This window comes from Cryptotermes secundus, unplaced genomic scaffold (genome assembly GCF_002891405.2).
Source record: "Cryptotermes secundus unplaced genomic scaffold, Csec_1.0 scaffold209, whole genome shotgun sequence".
In the NCBI taxonomy this organism is placed as follows: Eukaryota; Metazoa; Arthropoda; class Insecta; order Blattodea; family Kalotermitidae; genus Cryptotermes; species Cryptotermes secundus.
The window spans coordinates 1501290-1517810 of record NW_019727789.1 but is presented as its reverse complement, the minus strand read 5'-3'; the positions used below and the strand labels follow the sequence as shown (position 1 = coordinate 1517810).

General features: G+C 38.5%; 1 protein-coding gene across 1 annotated transcript; it reads left to right on the top strand.

Annotated features, from left to right (window-relative positions):
• The first annotated feature begins 5595 nt into the window (after positions 1 to 5595).
• On the top strand, positions 5596 to 15204 carry LOC111865000 (ectonucleotide pyrophosphatase/phosphodiesterase family member 5). Its single transcript, XM_023852675.2, has 6 exons — positions 5596 to 6060; positions 6834 to 6985; positions 7710 to 7824; positions 11955 to 12153; positions 13811 to 14020; positions 14715 to 15204. The coding sequence occupies exons 1-6, from the start codon at positions 5704 to 5706 to the stop codon at positions 14945 to 14947; spliced, it is 1266 nt and encodes a 421-aa protein (XP_023708443.1). The 5' UTR covers positions 5596 to 5703; the 3' UTR covers positions 14948 to 15204.
• The last annotated feature ends 1317 nt before the right edge of the window (positions 15205 to 16521 follow it).

The window sequence follows — 16521 nt, the reverse complement described above, 5'->3', positions numbered from 1 at the left end:
TTCACTGCTGACTGGAGAACTGTCTTCGGCCGCTGATATACTTTCAACTGACAACAACTGAACTCGGCGACGGCCACATTTCAACTGGCTCCGTAGGCAGTGCGGTTCACTTATATAGTCACAGCGCCCGCCTGTTACGCAGTGGGTACCGCTGTTGCCTATTACCCGTGTCACAGCTGCGTTGCATGTTACGTCACCATGCAGAGGGGGGTGACGGAGCACTGACTCACCCGCCACGTCACTGCTGGGTAGGGAGGTGTTGTCCTCCATTGCGCAACATGTCACATTATTATGAACCGAAGAAGCATAAGCCATGGTTCAATGAAGGATGCTCAGAATTATTAGACTAAAGGAAACAAGCCAAATTACAATGGTTACAGAATGCAGGTGATATAAATGGGGATAATAAGAACAATAGAAGACATGAAGCCATCAGGCATTTCTGCAATAAAAAGAATGAATATCTGAAAGACAAAATTGATGAGCTTGCAGTGAACAGTAAAACTNGGTTACGGAGATAATGGCCAGAGAAGTGTCAAACTTTGACCGGCGTTGCACACTTGTTGATTACAAAATACATATTAAAACTGGCAGGAATATGTGGATTCTGTAATGTTAATAATGTACGTAACATCAAACTAACTTGTGAGTGACATGAAGCCATAAAATTGAAGTACAAAATACAAAAAACCTCAAAACTTACAAAATACTCGCTCGCCATGTCATAATTGTCCTTAGGGTTTCCAAGCACTATACATGACACATGAATGGCAAGCGCTGACGTAACGTGGCTGACTGCGCGTTCTGATAAAGCCAACTACATAAGTATGGCTAGGGTGAATCACGGCACTCAGGGACAAACATAGATAAGGCCTCTCAGCTGAGAGGTACAGTGCGTGGACCTGCCAGAAGACCACACTTTTCTTGGGCCATTATCTCCGTAACCGTTCAACTTTGGACATAGGTGTTTTGGGTTATATCGACATACTTTAACATAAGGAACACCCTCCCGAAGTTTGGTCCATTCCTCCTGGGACACTCTGTATGATGGGTGTGTGATTCATATTTTAACAACAATTTGGAGCATTAGGTTCCTAATTTCAAATGGTGCGCTAATGGCCGATATTTTGACCAACTGCATGAATGCATTCATTTCTTTAATCAAATACCTGTTTAAAATTCTATAACAAACTTGTATTTATTTCCATCAACAGTTTTTCTGTAGTATATCTGTACAAGAGGTTATGTTGATGGACGTAAATGCTGTTGGTAATACAGCACAACATGGTGCTACAATACAGTATGTTAACAGAAGCCTTATAATTAAGGCATTACCATTTTATGTTGTTGCCTGTGATAAGGCAACGGTTTTTTGAGAAGTAAGGAAATAATTATAAATATGTGCAATATGTGATTTGTGATCATTGCATAAAATTAATTTTAAATCATACATTAATATGAAGAAGAGCTGGGATAGCACAGTTGATATAGTGACTGGCTACAGTCTGGATGACCGAGGGGTCAGAGTTTGAGTCTTGGTAGGGTCAAGAATTTTCACTCCTCCATGTTAGGAGACAGCATTCAAATTATGCTTGATGTCTGATCATTCAGGACAGCAGATTGTGATACTGACCACTTTCTTGTGCTGTCAAAAGTTAGGGAAAGACAGAGTTATTATAGAGAGATGCAGTCTCAAGAAATAAAATGAGGGAGAGGGTAAAGAGTGGTATTATTTTGAAGTCTCATATAAGTTCGCAGCTTTGGAAAACTTAGATACTGAGATAGACATTAATAGAGCTTGGGTAAACTATTAGAGAGAATATCAAAATTTCAGCCAAAGAGAGTCTAGGTTATTGTAACGTGTTTAGCCACTGAAGACACCGTTCGGATTGTTAATTGGTTTATTTAACAACCTACCAGTCTCGGCTACAATTAATTATAACACAGTTGCGGGGTTTCACACTTTATAACCCTATTCGCAATAATCAATTCGCTCTATTGTCAGTAGTATACACGTATTAATTACGATACAGGAGCTATACAAGTGTCCCTGTATCACACACTCCCAATTACACGATTACACACACGTCTTGTTCTTCTTTCCGCGACAGCTGCTATATTCAAACTCGCTTCTAACTGCTCACTGCTGGCTAGAGAACTGTCTTCGGCCGCTGCTAAACTTTAACTCTTTCACTGCTGACTGGAGAACTGTCTTCGGCCGCTGATATACTTTCAACTGACAACAACTGAACTCGGCGACGGCCACATTTCAACTGGCTCCGTAGGCAGTGCGGTTCACTTATATAGTCACAGCGCCCGCCTGTTACGCAGTGGGTACCGCTGTTGCCTATTACCCGTGTCACAGCTGCGTTGCATGTTACGTCACCATGCAGAGGGGGGTGACGGAGCACTGACTCACCCGCCACGTCACTGCTGGGTAGGGAGGTGTTGTCCTCCATTGCGCAACATGTCACATTATTATGAACCGAAGAAGCATAAGCCATGGTTCAATGAAGGATGCTCAGAATTATTAGACTAAAGGAAACAAGCCAAATTACAATGGTTACAGAATGCAGGTGATATAAATGGGGATAATAAGAACAATAGAAGACATGAAGCCATCAGGCATTTCTGCAATAAAAAGAATGAATATCTGAAAGACAAAATTGATGAGCTTGCAGTGAACAGTAAAACTAAGAACATTAGAGACCTGTACAGATGAATAAATGAATTTAAGAGGGGTTCCCAAGTTACACGTAAGTTAGTGAAGAATTAGAATGGTACAACAGTACTTGTTTTGACAAGTCTTATGTAGACCTAGGTGGTACATAACACAAAAATGTTTACAATAATTGTACTTCTTTGGCAAAGACAGAGTGGTCAGAATACATTCATTTTTAGGTCCTTGAAATTCACTGTTTGTACTGAAATGTCATGTTCCATATTCAATGAATAGTACCATAGACACATACAAAAAAAAAAACACACACACACTTCAAGTTGGTTCAGTAAAGTAAATGTCTGTCCTGTTTCATCATTTTGTAAGTTTTATAGAAGCAAGATAAAATGGTGGCATCTAAATATTGTGCTGTTCCATTGTTTGCGAAGTCTTGAAAGAAGTAAGACAAAACTGGAAGAGATTTTCAGCTTAAGAGTCTCTGTCAAATGTGTTTTCTTAGGGTATAATTACTTCTTTACTGTGATGAATTTCCAATACAGGGACTCAAAATAAATGCAAGTGTATGCATGCAACCCAAAGTTGGCTCATATCAATTTACAGTAGTTTAATTTCCATTTACAAAGGAAATATATAAGTGTCTAAGAATTAATGATATTAAGTTCATGGTCTTCTGGGATATGATGCTATGTCGTTTGGAAGAAAGATACCAATGTCTTGATGGAATCTATCATTTCCATCTGCAGGACAGAAGCTTCTACTGTCTACCCAGAAGACTGAAAGAGCAGGTTCCCCCCAAATGCTGGTACCCAGACTAAATAGTGTCACATCCCGCAAGACCATGCTGTTTAATATTCATCACTATGAGAACCTTGAATTTCATATGACTCGAAATTCAGATACTGAAGTTTGTATAAACAATTAAAAGATATCAACTTACATGGTTTCCAGTCTTGTTTACTGTTACCCTAAATTATCCCCAAAGAGGACCTCCGTACCCACATGTTCCTTGGGGGTTTATATTTCAGCACTTAAAAAAATCTCTTATTGACACTTTACAACCCAGCTGGGGACCCTCATGAGCCTAGCTTGGTTGCAGCCAAAGGTTGGAAACCATTCCTAAAGGAATGCACTTTTTACATTCAGGGTTGAATTTACTTTGTGTCCCAGCAGTTTAAATATATTTGTGTATTTAGTGAAATTTTTGTGCATATATTACAGTATTGAAGAAAAATAAATATATGTTCAAAGAGTTCCATAAATTGATGCACCTTATGTGGTTCTCCCAAAATTCCAGTTCCAATTTTACAGTATATTTAATAATAAATTATATGAGGGCCTAACAGTGTCATGTCCTAGTCCACAAGTGGGCATGTATGAGATAATATTAATATGCAGCTGATCTATTATTGGAGGTGGGGTAGGTCAATATAATGGTTAGTCTACAGGCTGAATGTCTGGGATTTGATTCCTGGCAGTCAGAGATTTCTGTCTTTACAACATCCAGCCTCCATCCAATGGTCACCAGGAGCTCTTCTTCCACAGGTAAAATGACCGATGTGTGAAGTGGGACACTCACCTCCATCTTGCCCCAAGGTTAATGTGTAGCACTGTCCCTCTGCTCCTATTGCATCTTTATGGCATGGTACTCAAAACACAGGGACAGCCTTAGCTTTACGTTACTCTCTGGTATTATTTATTTATAAGTGAGCTGAGCTGACATTTCTTGGTACTATGGCATAAATTGCTGACATTTTTATACACTTTGCAGATGCTGTCTGGTCTGCAGGCATTCACTTGGACACCCTTGACTGGTAACAGATATAACTGTCAGTGTTGGGTCTGCACTGAGCAGATAACTGTATGAATATGATAGCAGACCATCACATGCTAGGACTTAAATTGATGTATTGCTGGGACTAAAAGTTTACAGCCTAGTTGTGTTACTGATATGTATGTGAACTATAATGAAAGTATGTGAAAATAATTGATGTCGAAGGAGGATCACTTTTAAGAGGTCCAGTAAAAAGTATATAAATGTTTGTATATTGGTTGTTTGGTCTTTATACATTCCAATTGGGAAAGAAGGTCATGTCTTTTGAGATTCTATCAGTAAGGTTTCTTTGGGAGAAATGTAAGAAATGAGGCATACAGTCCAATAGTGCAACATTGTGTGGTACAAGGGCACTTCATAGTTTTGGGTTAAAACACTGAACTTTCTCATTCAGAGAGTTCTGAATAAAAGCTGTTTGCAGTTTTTTCTGCTCATAGACCGAAACATTCACATCTTCGGAAAAGAGAATTTTGGGAATTTGAAGAATACCAAGCAGCGTCTGGTTCAGAACCCACATTAAATTGTAGGTCCCCTCTTCTGACCATCACTGTCTTGACTACCCTATCAGTAGGGATAACAGAATCTGCCCCATGGGTGCCTCCACATCAGAAATGAATTCTACATATATGCCTAGGTGGGCAGAGGTTAGAAGCTCCAGACAAACAACCACCTCCATATGGTACAGTTTCCACAAGTGAGTCCCTGACAGCTGGGTCAAGGCAGTACAACAATTGCCATTTTAATACTTATGGTCTCATAGTAAAAATTCAGTCACAAAATGTATGCAAAATTACAGAACTAATTGGCCACAACATAGAAGAAGAATGGAAAATAGTAACAAAATTGATAACAGCATTGAAGGCTAGGGAGAGGACAAGTTTGGCAAGATCACTGAAGAGATGACAGGAAACCATAACAGACCAAATGGAACAGGATAATTATAACCTTTATATTTAGAGGTCAGATGTTGGAATTAGGTTTAGTTACTTCATAACCAGTTCATGTTTCACTATACCACTTTTTTCAATGACCTTGAGACTGAAGAGTGAAATGTTAAACCAAACAGAAAATATTTCCATTTGTTCTGGCATTGCAACATCAGAAGTCATCATTCTCTGATTACAAACTCTAGTCCAAGCAGCAGATAAGCACATGAGCTCAGCTGGCAGTTCTGAGCAGTGAGTTCTGCACAATGTCTGCAATGTGGATATTAAGGCTTGCTTTTGTATTGCTTAAAATCTTCAAACTAGCTGATGCATTATCAAGACATCCATTACTTTTGGTCATTTCGTTTGATGGGTTTCGTCATGATTACTTTACTAAACTTGCAACACCAGGTTTAAATAGGTTCAAATCAGGTGGTACACATGCACCATATGTACGTAATGTGTTTCCAACAAAAACATTCCCAAATCATCATTCCATTGCTACAGGCTTATTTCCAGAATCTCATGGAGTTCTTGGAAATGAAGTGTTTGATCCCATTCTGAAGAAGGTCCTGCAATTTGGTCCAGAAGTATATAACACCCAAGGTATTACACCCATCTGGGTAAGTGAATGACACTGTATATATATTAGGCATTCACAGCTTTTTGCATTTTCAATATGTCATACAAAGTGATTTACTGAATTGAGAGTTTTGGCCTTAAATGATCTTTCATTTAGAGGCTGCTCTTGCAAATAATTAAAAGTCCACACTATCTTCATTATATATTTAGAAAGTAATTCATTTACTTTCATAAAATTAATTAATTTTATGTTCTGAAATTTCTGTTATTAGATAAGATACACAGTTTTGCCACACGCATACAATTAAAAAATCTTTTAAATAAATGTTGTAGCTCTAATTATATATCTGTTCTAGTTTTTGTATGATGAGTCAGTTTTTGGTACATTCTGTCAAGCAAACTTTAATCAGAATCCATTGACTAGTTCTGGAGATGACGTGGATAGATAAATGTGACCTCACTGTTGTTCATTCACTTGGTCCACTTTCTGCAAAGAATGTATAAAAATGAGCTAGTATTAGAAGCCATTTATCTTGTAAATCTTTTGCAGTATTTGTAGATGGAGATGTGAATAAACACATGATTATTTGTTTCACTACAACAAAGTAATCTAGTCATAAAAATGTCAAATATATTACAGTTTCAGTTGGACTGAATTAAACAAGTAGCACTAACTGTTTGTGGTTGATTCCAGCATAAGTATCAGAGTATAAGACAGGGAACTGTGTTTTGGGGGCATAACCGAAGTATGTAAGTAGATGTGTAACCATCCATAATAACAAGTCTCCATTTTGATTTCCTGTGTTTCTCACAGACTCTAAACCAGTTGGCTGCACAGGATCGTTACAGTGGTGTCATGATGTGGCCAGGCGGTGGCTTCACTTACCGTGGCATTGTGCCTAAGTTCCACTGTGCATGGAACATGAGTATACCATGGAAGACAAGAGTGGATGTAGCCATAGACTGGTGTGTATGCATGTCTTTACTGACACATCTCTTTAGTCTTCTTTCCTGCTTGTACAAACTGCATATAGGTCTGCTAGACTGTCTCTACTGAAACTGTTTCCATATGTCTTTAAAGTTACTGAGGGCTCACTGTAATGTAACAACTCATTACATCCCCCACAGCAATAGTCCTTTAGGACTAACTTGCAGAATTACAGTCTGGTACAGTACTGCATACTTTTGCCAGGATATGCTTATTTATCAACTAGTTATTGGTTCCATCCAAGATTTTAGTATCCCTTGGCAGTGAATGTGAAAATTTCTGTCTTTAGGGTGTGATGCCATATAGTCTGCTAGATCATTACTGACACTTCAGAGGAATGTGCTGCATTCACCTTTGCCTCATTTATAAGGAATAAAGCTTTAATTTTTCAGACACTGTTCATCTGTTACTAGAGACTGATGTTCAAGTTTTACAAGGGAGAGACTCAAATGATTATGAAACATAAAATATGTGATATTCAAACCGGGAGAAAGCATTTATTTTTCAACATATCCTCCACCAACATGGGTATACTTGTCCCATTGCTTTACCAGTGCATCGAAACCTGCAAGCATGGAAGTCTTTTGATACCTTTCTTTCAACCTCTTCATCATCAGCGAAATGTTTGTCACCAAGGTGGTTTTTTAGCAGATCAAACAGATCAGAATTACTAACAAATATTAAAATATGCTGTGTTTGCAGGTTCAAACATTCTAGTACCCCATCTAATCTGGTTATGCTGTACTTTGAGGAGCCAGACTCTACCGCACACACGTTTGGTCCGGAATCTACTCAAGTGCTCAGCTACATTCAGAAAGTAGGAATGCTAGTTCTTGAAATTACATTTTTTTTACTACTGCTTTTATAAATATTCCCCTCATTTCAGGTTATAATGTTGTTGTACCCTGAAAGTAAAAATGGCTCATGAACAGGGGTGGAAGTGGCTATTCATAACTTAGTAGGTGCCTCAGATCACTAGAAAAGCCTGGGAGGAATGACCAACACATATATAAATAAAATTATTACATGGTAGGCTTGTCACTTTGTTCCTACATTTATTGCTATTAACAGTGATAATCACAATGTCTTCAGAGACTGAGAATAACTTCCTAAAAATGAAACTGTCTGCAACTAGGTAGAAAGCATCTATCCCCATTTCCAGCCCTGTTTATGAAGCAGATGTTCATATATAGGTATACCTGATTATCTTGTCCAATCAGAGTGTAACCAACAGAGTAATTTTCATTCAATTTTGCAAGAAGGTCATGCCACCATTATGGATTATGAAATTTTGTTGCATCTGATGTAGTTGAACATAGTAAAATTGAATGCTCTCTGCCAAGATTAGTATGCCAATTAAGCCAACTCTCTGGTATTGTAACTACTACCACCAAAGCTCACCAATAGACATGATCCTGAGTCAGTTCCACTAACCTCCTGTCTTCACATCTTAAATCCCTAAGATCTGTCTTCATCTTACCCTCATATTTCTTTCTTAGTCTTCCTAGGGGTTGTTTTCTAAAAGGAGTTCTCATCTAAATTCTGTATGCATTCCTTGTCATCCATATCCTAACTCCATGTCATGTAATATCCTAAAATTTCCATTTACACTGAGTACCCCATTTGAGGCATCTTTTGGGATCAGTTAAGTGTTCAACACTTAACTGAGGAAGCTCTTGAACAAAGGTATTTAATACTGAGATTATTAAGTTTGTATCATTGAAATTAAATGCTAACTGAGGGAAATCCTTAAATTGAAGAGCATTAAATGGGTAGTTCACTAAACTTCATTCTTCTTAGGTCCAAATAATTTTCTGAACACTTCTTATTTCAGACCATTGTAATTTATGTACACCCTCAAATTAAAGAGGCCACTTTATAATTTACAAAAAATGGAACCTTATGCACATGTTTGTATTTAAATTGTAATGAAAAAAAAAGTTGTTTATAACTATATCCAAGGAAGATGATTTAAGCAGTAACACTTCCATATTGGGAGACGCCCAGTGTGGATCTCAGACGAGACAGTGAGCATCCTGATTGAAGTTTCTTCAGTCCTTCCAGGCAAATGCCAGGACATTGCCTTAAACCAGACCACAGATCCTTCATTTCACAACATTTCTAGTTCAATATTCATTACTATCCTCTCACTCAGTGCTATATATTACCTCTGTTACTGAAAGTGTTATTAAATAAACCATAAACAAATAAAACTTCTTCAGTATCATAGTTCCTAACTCACAAAGCTGAAGGTGGCTCAGTTATACTGAAATATGTCTTTCAATATTTGGGTTTATGAAGTTTATATTTTTAAATTTTAGCTTTTGAAACCCAAAGTTAACTCACTCCAGAAGCCAGTGGTTGCTCATCTAGTCAAATTCCCCACTGTTTAAGGATCCTGAAGGTTTGTAGCTGTGCTCACAAGTTTTCAGTCAATATGAATCAAATCCACACCCTCTGGCCATATTTTTGTTAGATCCATTTTCATGTCATCTTTCCCTTTATGTGTAGGTCTTTCAAGCGGTCTTCGGGTTTTTCCACAAAAACTTTCTATATATTTCTCTCCCTCTTCCTCCTCCCTTCCTGCATGCCTTGTCCAGCCTGTAGCCCTTCCCTATACTGGCTCAGCTATCCCAGCTCTTGATATATGGTGAGGAGCACAAACTGTGAAGCTCCTCAGTGTGAAATTTTTGCAAGCCTCCTATTACTCCCTCTTGGGTCCAAATATTCTCAACATCCTTTTCCCAGACATCCTCAGTGTCTGTCCTTAATGACATTAAAAATCAGATTCTGCTGCATAAGATTCACACTGCATTTCTGCTACAAAACCAAATAGTTTATACTGTTTAGGGGAACAATTGCTAATTATTCTAAGAAACATACAAAAGACATAAAGACAGTGAACAGGTGGTACTTGTACAGTGTAACTGCTCTGTAAGGGTCAGTAGGAATATAGTTACCTTAAAGTGACAGAACTTAACACATTGCGGACTGGACAGGCCATATGGCCCTCTACGTTTCCAAGCGTTGCGGACCGGGCGGGCCATATGGCCCTCTACGGTCACGTTATGTTGAAAAACGCTATATATCGCTGTGTGGCTTCTTTGAATCATAACTACTGCGTAGATGACCTCGGGAATGATTGCTGCCTTATCTAGTAACTCGACCAGAGTCATTTCCTGTCACAGCCTAAACAAAATTGGCTTTGTTCTAATCCAAGCTTGCACGTATCAACCATGCAGCTACCAGTTCATCATGGCTCAGAGACGAAAACAGTTGCGATCTCTCGGAGGACAGGAAATATTAGATATGTTCTCCGATGAGCTATCAGATTTGCCAACTGCTTCGTCTTCTGATAGTGAGGCCATTATCAGTGACAGTGACAGTGGCGGGGGTCACAGGGCTGCCCAAAATGTGTCAAGTGAAAGTGAGAGCTCCGTTGAAAGTGCGAGTGTCAGGACAGCTACATGGGATAAAGTGGACAAAACCCCCACTTTGTGAAAGTTTACTGGTGATCCAGGGGTGAAGCAGATGCCATCAGACCCAACAGACGTGTCTGAAGTTGCGTCACTGTTTTTTGGAGATAGTTTCTTTGACGGAAGGGGGACATTCTTCTTCAGTCCTGGAGGGATACTCGCGTTGTGAATATGGTTTCAACTATTCACAATTCGAGCATGGTCGATGTTCAAAGACGACACAGGCAAGTAAAGAAGCCTCTTTGTATTTCCGAGTATAATATGTTCATGAAAGGAGTTGATAGGGCCGACCAGTTCTTGGCCTATTATTCCCTTCCTGGGAAAACAGTAAAATGGACGAAGAAAGTTGCACTGTGGCTTATAAACTGTGCAATTTTCAATTCATTTACGGTTTTCAAAAAGGTGAACAGAAATTCTACTTTGAAATACAAAGCATTTCTGTTGAAACTGGCAAAAGCTTGGGCTACTGACATCACGGTGGCGGCAGTACCTGCGACAGACACAGATGTAGTGCAGCCGGGGCCATCTGTTCGCACCCGCCAGAGGCCTCAAGTAGACCCCCCTGGCCGACTCTCGGGTGATATGCGGAAACATATTCTCGTGAAAATTGTGAAGAGTGAATATTGCAAGAAGAAACACCCTTCTAGGCAGTGCCGTGTGCGTGCAGAGCACAAGAAGAAGAGTAGAACTGTCCACATGTGCAAATTCTGCATAATGCCTCTTCACAAAGGGGAATGTTTCCAGAGATATCACATGCGCAAGCACTTCTAGGAGCTCTGGTAAGTGTTCTCCAAAAATTTCAGTTCATAAAATTAATTAGGAGATTTTATATTAATTTTTAAAGTGAACAGTGCACAAGTTAGGGTAGTAGGTTTAAAAACGCCGGTCCCCAGGGTGATTTAAATGTTTAATCCACCGGTCCGCAATGTGTTAAGTGATTCCTGCTACAAGCACAGTGATGACGATACTTTTATATTTACATTGGTGCTGGAGACCACCAAGCCTTCAATCCAGATACATGTTCCAATGGATTAAATACAGCAAATATTTAATATCATTCACGAGCTGTCACATTTACAGATTTCTGTGTGACATTTGAGGCTCTCAGATTGGTAAATTATTAAGACTACCATCTTCTGTTATGTGATGCCATGTAGTTTGGTAGGTAAGTACAAAGATCTCAGTTGAAACCTGTTACCTTTGTTTTCAGGATAGATGGATCAAAACTTCCATGAAAACCCCAAATTCCTCTTTTAGGAGCCAGCTCTGCACAACATACACCACTCTTCAACCCTGAAGATGGAGGCATAAGGTTCCTGTGAAACGTTGGTACCTATATACCAAATTGCTTGGGGTAACATCCAGAAAGACTGCAGTTCTAACAAGTTCTTTGTTGCTCACCCCTCCTCCCATATCATGAAAAGTATTTTGATTTGATTTGTGCTCAAGATGATATTTCTTGTGACTGTAGGTAGACAATATCACAACATATCTTCAAGACTGTCTCACAAACAAGAATCTTATTGACAAAGTTAACGTGGTGCTTCTGAGTGACCACGGCATGGCAACAGTCACTCCTCACAGAATCTTCAATCTCACGCAATATGTAAACAAAGCATTCTTCAAAATAGTGGACTCATCTCCAGTGTTGCAGATCCATCCATCTAAAGGTATTTTTATATATGTCTGTAGCATAGATGGACTCCAGATGTTTAAATTAATGTAACAAAGTAGATAATGAAAAGTTCAGTCCAGTGTGACGTTATCTACTCTGTAATTAATAGTGTGACGGACCAAAATGAGACAAGTTAACGTAACAAAACTAATGAAGATAAAGGAATTCACACACAGTCTGAGCTATTCATTTTAATTACTACTGTTTTAAAATTCTTAATCTCATTAGTTTCCCTGTGTTATTTTAGCCAGATAGGAAAGCTTAAGAGCCCACAATTCCTCCCCCCTTATACAGGAAAGTTCTTTGTTGACCGGTTCACAGTGTTGCACTTCACAGCAACCAATGCATCACTGGCTATGAGGCAGATACAAATTTTGCCTGTTGGCCAATAATGTTCAGAAGGAAGTAGTTACAATTCACAGATCACAGGAAGTGTTGAAAATGCTATTCCTCTACATGCAGACAATCCTTGCACTGGCAGAAGTAGTTCTGATTTATCCTTTGACGCTGTTCTGCAGATAGAACGTGTATTCAATAAATTCTCTTACTACTATATGAAAATTGTGTTAGGTGATTTCAATGTGAAAGTAGGTAGGGAAGACATTTTCAAACCAAATATTAGGAATGAGAGTTTGCATGAAATTAGTAATGATAATGGAGTTAGAGTAGTAAACGTTGCCACATCCAAAAATCTGACTGTTCCCACATTGTAACATTCTCTAAATTTACTTGGGCATCTCCTGATGGAAAGATTCACAATCAAGTTGACCATAGTTTGATAGATAAGATAGCATTCAAGTGTACTTGATGTCCACTCATTCAGGGCAGCCTTTTGTGATACTGATCACTATCTGATGATGGCAAAATTTTGGGAGAGGCTGGCAGTGAGTAAACACACAATGTATAGAGTTCACAAGGAGATGTTCAGTCTCAAGAAATTAAACAAGGTAGAGGGTAAAGAAGAATATTGTGTTGAGAGCTCATACGTTCACAGCTTTGGAAAACTTAGACACTGCAATGGATATTAATACAGCTTTGGGAACTATTAGAGAGAATATCAAAATTTCAGCCAAGGAGAATCTAGGTTTATTATGAATTGAAGAAGCATAATGGTTTGAATTATTAGATCAAAGGATAGAAGCCAAATTGCAGTGGTAACAGGATCTGCTTGTTTGAATGCGTACAGCACATAACACACGCATAGAGTATAACTGAAAAAGAAAAGTACTGTGGCATTGCTTGGAAACTCAATTTGCTTTTAATATAGCATAATAAGGCTGCATCTGTAGTTTCTTTTCTTTTGCTAGATCTTAGTTGTGCCCATAACTAGTGTACCTCAATTTATATACACAATGCAAAACTCCAAACTGCCACCTAAGGCAGTGATGCTGATTCTCAACAGAAGCAATGAACAGATGACACAATTATCAGTGTCACATTTTTGAGTACTGTTCTCAGTCAGACTCTTTTTCTGTGCAGATATGAAATTTATATCTTTTGAACTCACATTCTGTGAATCTGACATATAACGAGAATTGCCATGAAAAACAAACAGAATGAACTAAAAATGAAGATAGTGTAAAATATTTGTTGGTGACATTTTGAAGAGGAAGAAGATAATTCATGTGGATTTATATGCATATGTATTTCAGGAAAGGAGACAGTAGTGTACAATGCGCTGAAGACTGCATCACAGACAGCCAATTTTTCCATCTATCGGTTCAGTGAACTTCCTCAGCGATGGCATTATGGACAGAGCCCACGCACTCCTCCCCTCTTGGCAGTTGCTGATATTGGTTATGCATTCCAAGATCTGATCGAGTGGTATGAGGAGTGGTTCCAACAAAAATTCAATAGAACATGTAAGAATATGCAAAACTGTAACCTGCACCCATTGACATATTAAAGGTTATGGGACATCTCCTCTTTCAGGTGATGTTAGATGTTTGATGGGTGTGAGACTTTGCTACAGCATAGTCAGGGAAAGAGCTGTCAAGGATTATCCCTTACTCCATATATCCCTACTCTTCCAGTCCTTGAGCTGGGTTACTTGTTGTACAGTGTTAGATAAGGGGTGTCAGTGGGCACACTAGGATCATAGAGTGGCGAGCAGGTCCTCCCCTCCTAGAAACTCCTATCTCAGATACTCATGAGAATTCTTTGGCTGGCTCAAGTGTAGTTGAAGTAGTCTATTTGTTGGCAAGAGATGTAATATATGAGTATATATGAGGAAGTTCTGTCAGAATGTTGCAGATTTGAGATTGAGATTCTCATGGGAGTGACTGAAAATTATGTCTCCTGGGATGTGATATGGAGTATTCTTGCAGATCATTACCAACCTTTCAGAGGAACTTGCTGAATGAGTCATGATGTAACAAAACACAGAAGACTATACTCTGAATTTAAACATCTGTTACTAAAATGTTTTAATTGACCTTTTCTGTATTTTAGAGGTTAATTGTTGTGAAAAAAAAATAAAAACTGTGTCACATATGAGTAATTTTCTTTTATAAAAGAGTGTACTTCCGACACCAACTGTATGTTACATTTTTCCAGTGACATCCACTGCCACACTGGGTCTGCATGGTTATGACAACATGGAACCTTGTATGCATCCATTCTTCATAGCAAGTGGGCCATTGGTGAAGAGTGGACACAGTATACAGCCATTTGATACAGTGGACTATTATCCGCTGTTCAGTACCATACTGGGTGTTACGCCTGAAAGTAACAATGGAACTTTTGCTAATGTGAGGGATGTTCTAAAGAATCCTCCTGCAAGTACATAGAAGAATTTTATCTTGTCTCAAAATAATACAACAATGTTACTAATATTATTGTTAAATTACTGTTTGCTGTGAAATGCAAGCGTACATTTAAGACTGCTGTTTATGGAAGTACTAAAGATGAATGGTCTTTGACCTTATATGATGAGGTGTAGATATTGGTCTGTTTTGCTGTATATTTCAAAACTAAATTGTATACAAATTGTAAGTTCCTGTGGACTGTTTTTTCATCACTGTTAAACCTGTAGAGTGCAGTATTACTTTATTGTCCATGTTCATATGATATAATTTCCTTGCCTTTGCCATGCCCTTTAAACATGATGCAGGACAAAGATTTCCAGGTAGTAATGTCTAAATCCCAGACCTTGAAGTCTCAGTGTCACTAATGTGAAACTCCCCATGCCACTTCTTCTAAGTTTAATTTAGAAAACATTACTTTCTTTCTGTATTTCCATGGTAACTTGCAGTCTCCAGTGATACAGAGCCATAAGCTGTTAGAGTGAATTGTTAAGGGTTAGCAGAAGAGTTTTGCTTCGCTTGTATTGTCAAATACTGAAGCTATTTAGAAAACTATAAACTGATGATTAATGTGTAATCTCTCACAATATAAAAAAGATTAAGGAAGTACCTGGGGAGCTGGGATGGCGTACTTGGTAAAGCAACTGGCTACATTCTGGATGACGGGTTGGAGTTATAGTCCTGGTAGGATCAAGAATTTTCTCTTATCCACCTAGTCCAGATTGGTTCTGGGCTCCACCCATTGTGAAATGTGAAGATTAATCACAACTCCATAATTCATTTACATAACATTCATTTTAATATTTTCTTACCATCAGTGTCACGTTCTGAGCTTCTTTTAGTTCTATGCAGAGTAACAAAAAATGCCTTGTTTGAATGTCATATATGTTCATCGGTGACCTAGTATTAGGGGTAACACTATTGGAAAGGTTTGATATGAAAGCAGTTCTTAAAAATTGTCAGGCATTTCTTATTTTCACCAGTGTTAATCCACAGCAAATTCTGCTGTACATAATGCCATAAGTGGACTTTGCCATGTATGCCATAAACCATTTCACAAAGTTTGTTGAAATTTAATATGGTATTGTGCATTATTATACTGCCGAAATAGCTGCATGATGTTAGGGGTGGCATGGGAGGGCTCCAACGCTTCCATAATCTCATCCCCAGTACCTCCTGCCCTACCCTATAAAATGAATTCTTCAGAGGAACGGTTTGCACAGCCCAATAAGCGAGATAATAAGAAATTAAGATGCTACATTTTTAACTACACTTCGTAGCTTTCCACGAGGTTTTAGTCTCGAGTGTTCAGGTTTTACTCCACAGATGGCGCTGCAGTTTTTATTTCATATTTTCTTGTTAACTCGCGCCGAATTAACTTGGTTTCAACTGATTAAACAGCTGCTTTGTAACCGTACGTCCCTCACTAAAATTATTTAATTGGGTTATAATTTAACATGGTTTATGATAGACGGCTATCTCTCGTTATTTTTGTTTTATTTTATTGCCTCTGTGGGACTCGAATGAAAGAGAGTCAATGAGTGATAGGAAACAGTGGT

Bases quoted from the DNA above. Each gene is read 5' to 3' on its own strand.
- LOC111865000 (XM_023852675.2), top strand. From the start codon at position 5,704: ATGTCTGCAATGTGGATATTAAGGCTTGCTTTTGTATTGCTTAAAATC. The intron at 6,986-7,709 runs GTGTGTATGCAT...CTGTGTTTGCAG, and splicing joins GTGGATGTAGCCATAGACTG to GTTCAAACATTCTAGTACCC. The intron at 7,825-11,954 runs GTAGGAATGCTA...TTGTGACTGTAG, and splicing joins TGCTCAGCTACATTCAGAAA to GTAGACAATATCACAACATA.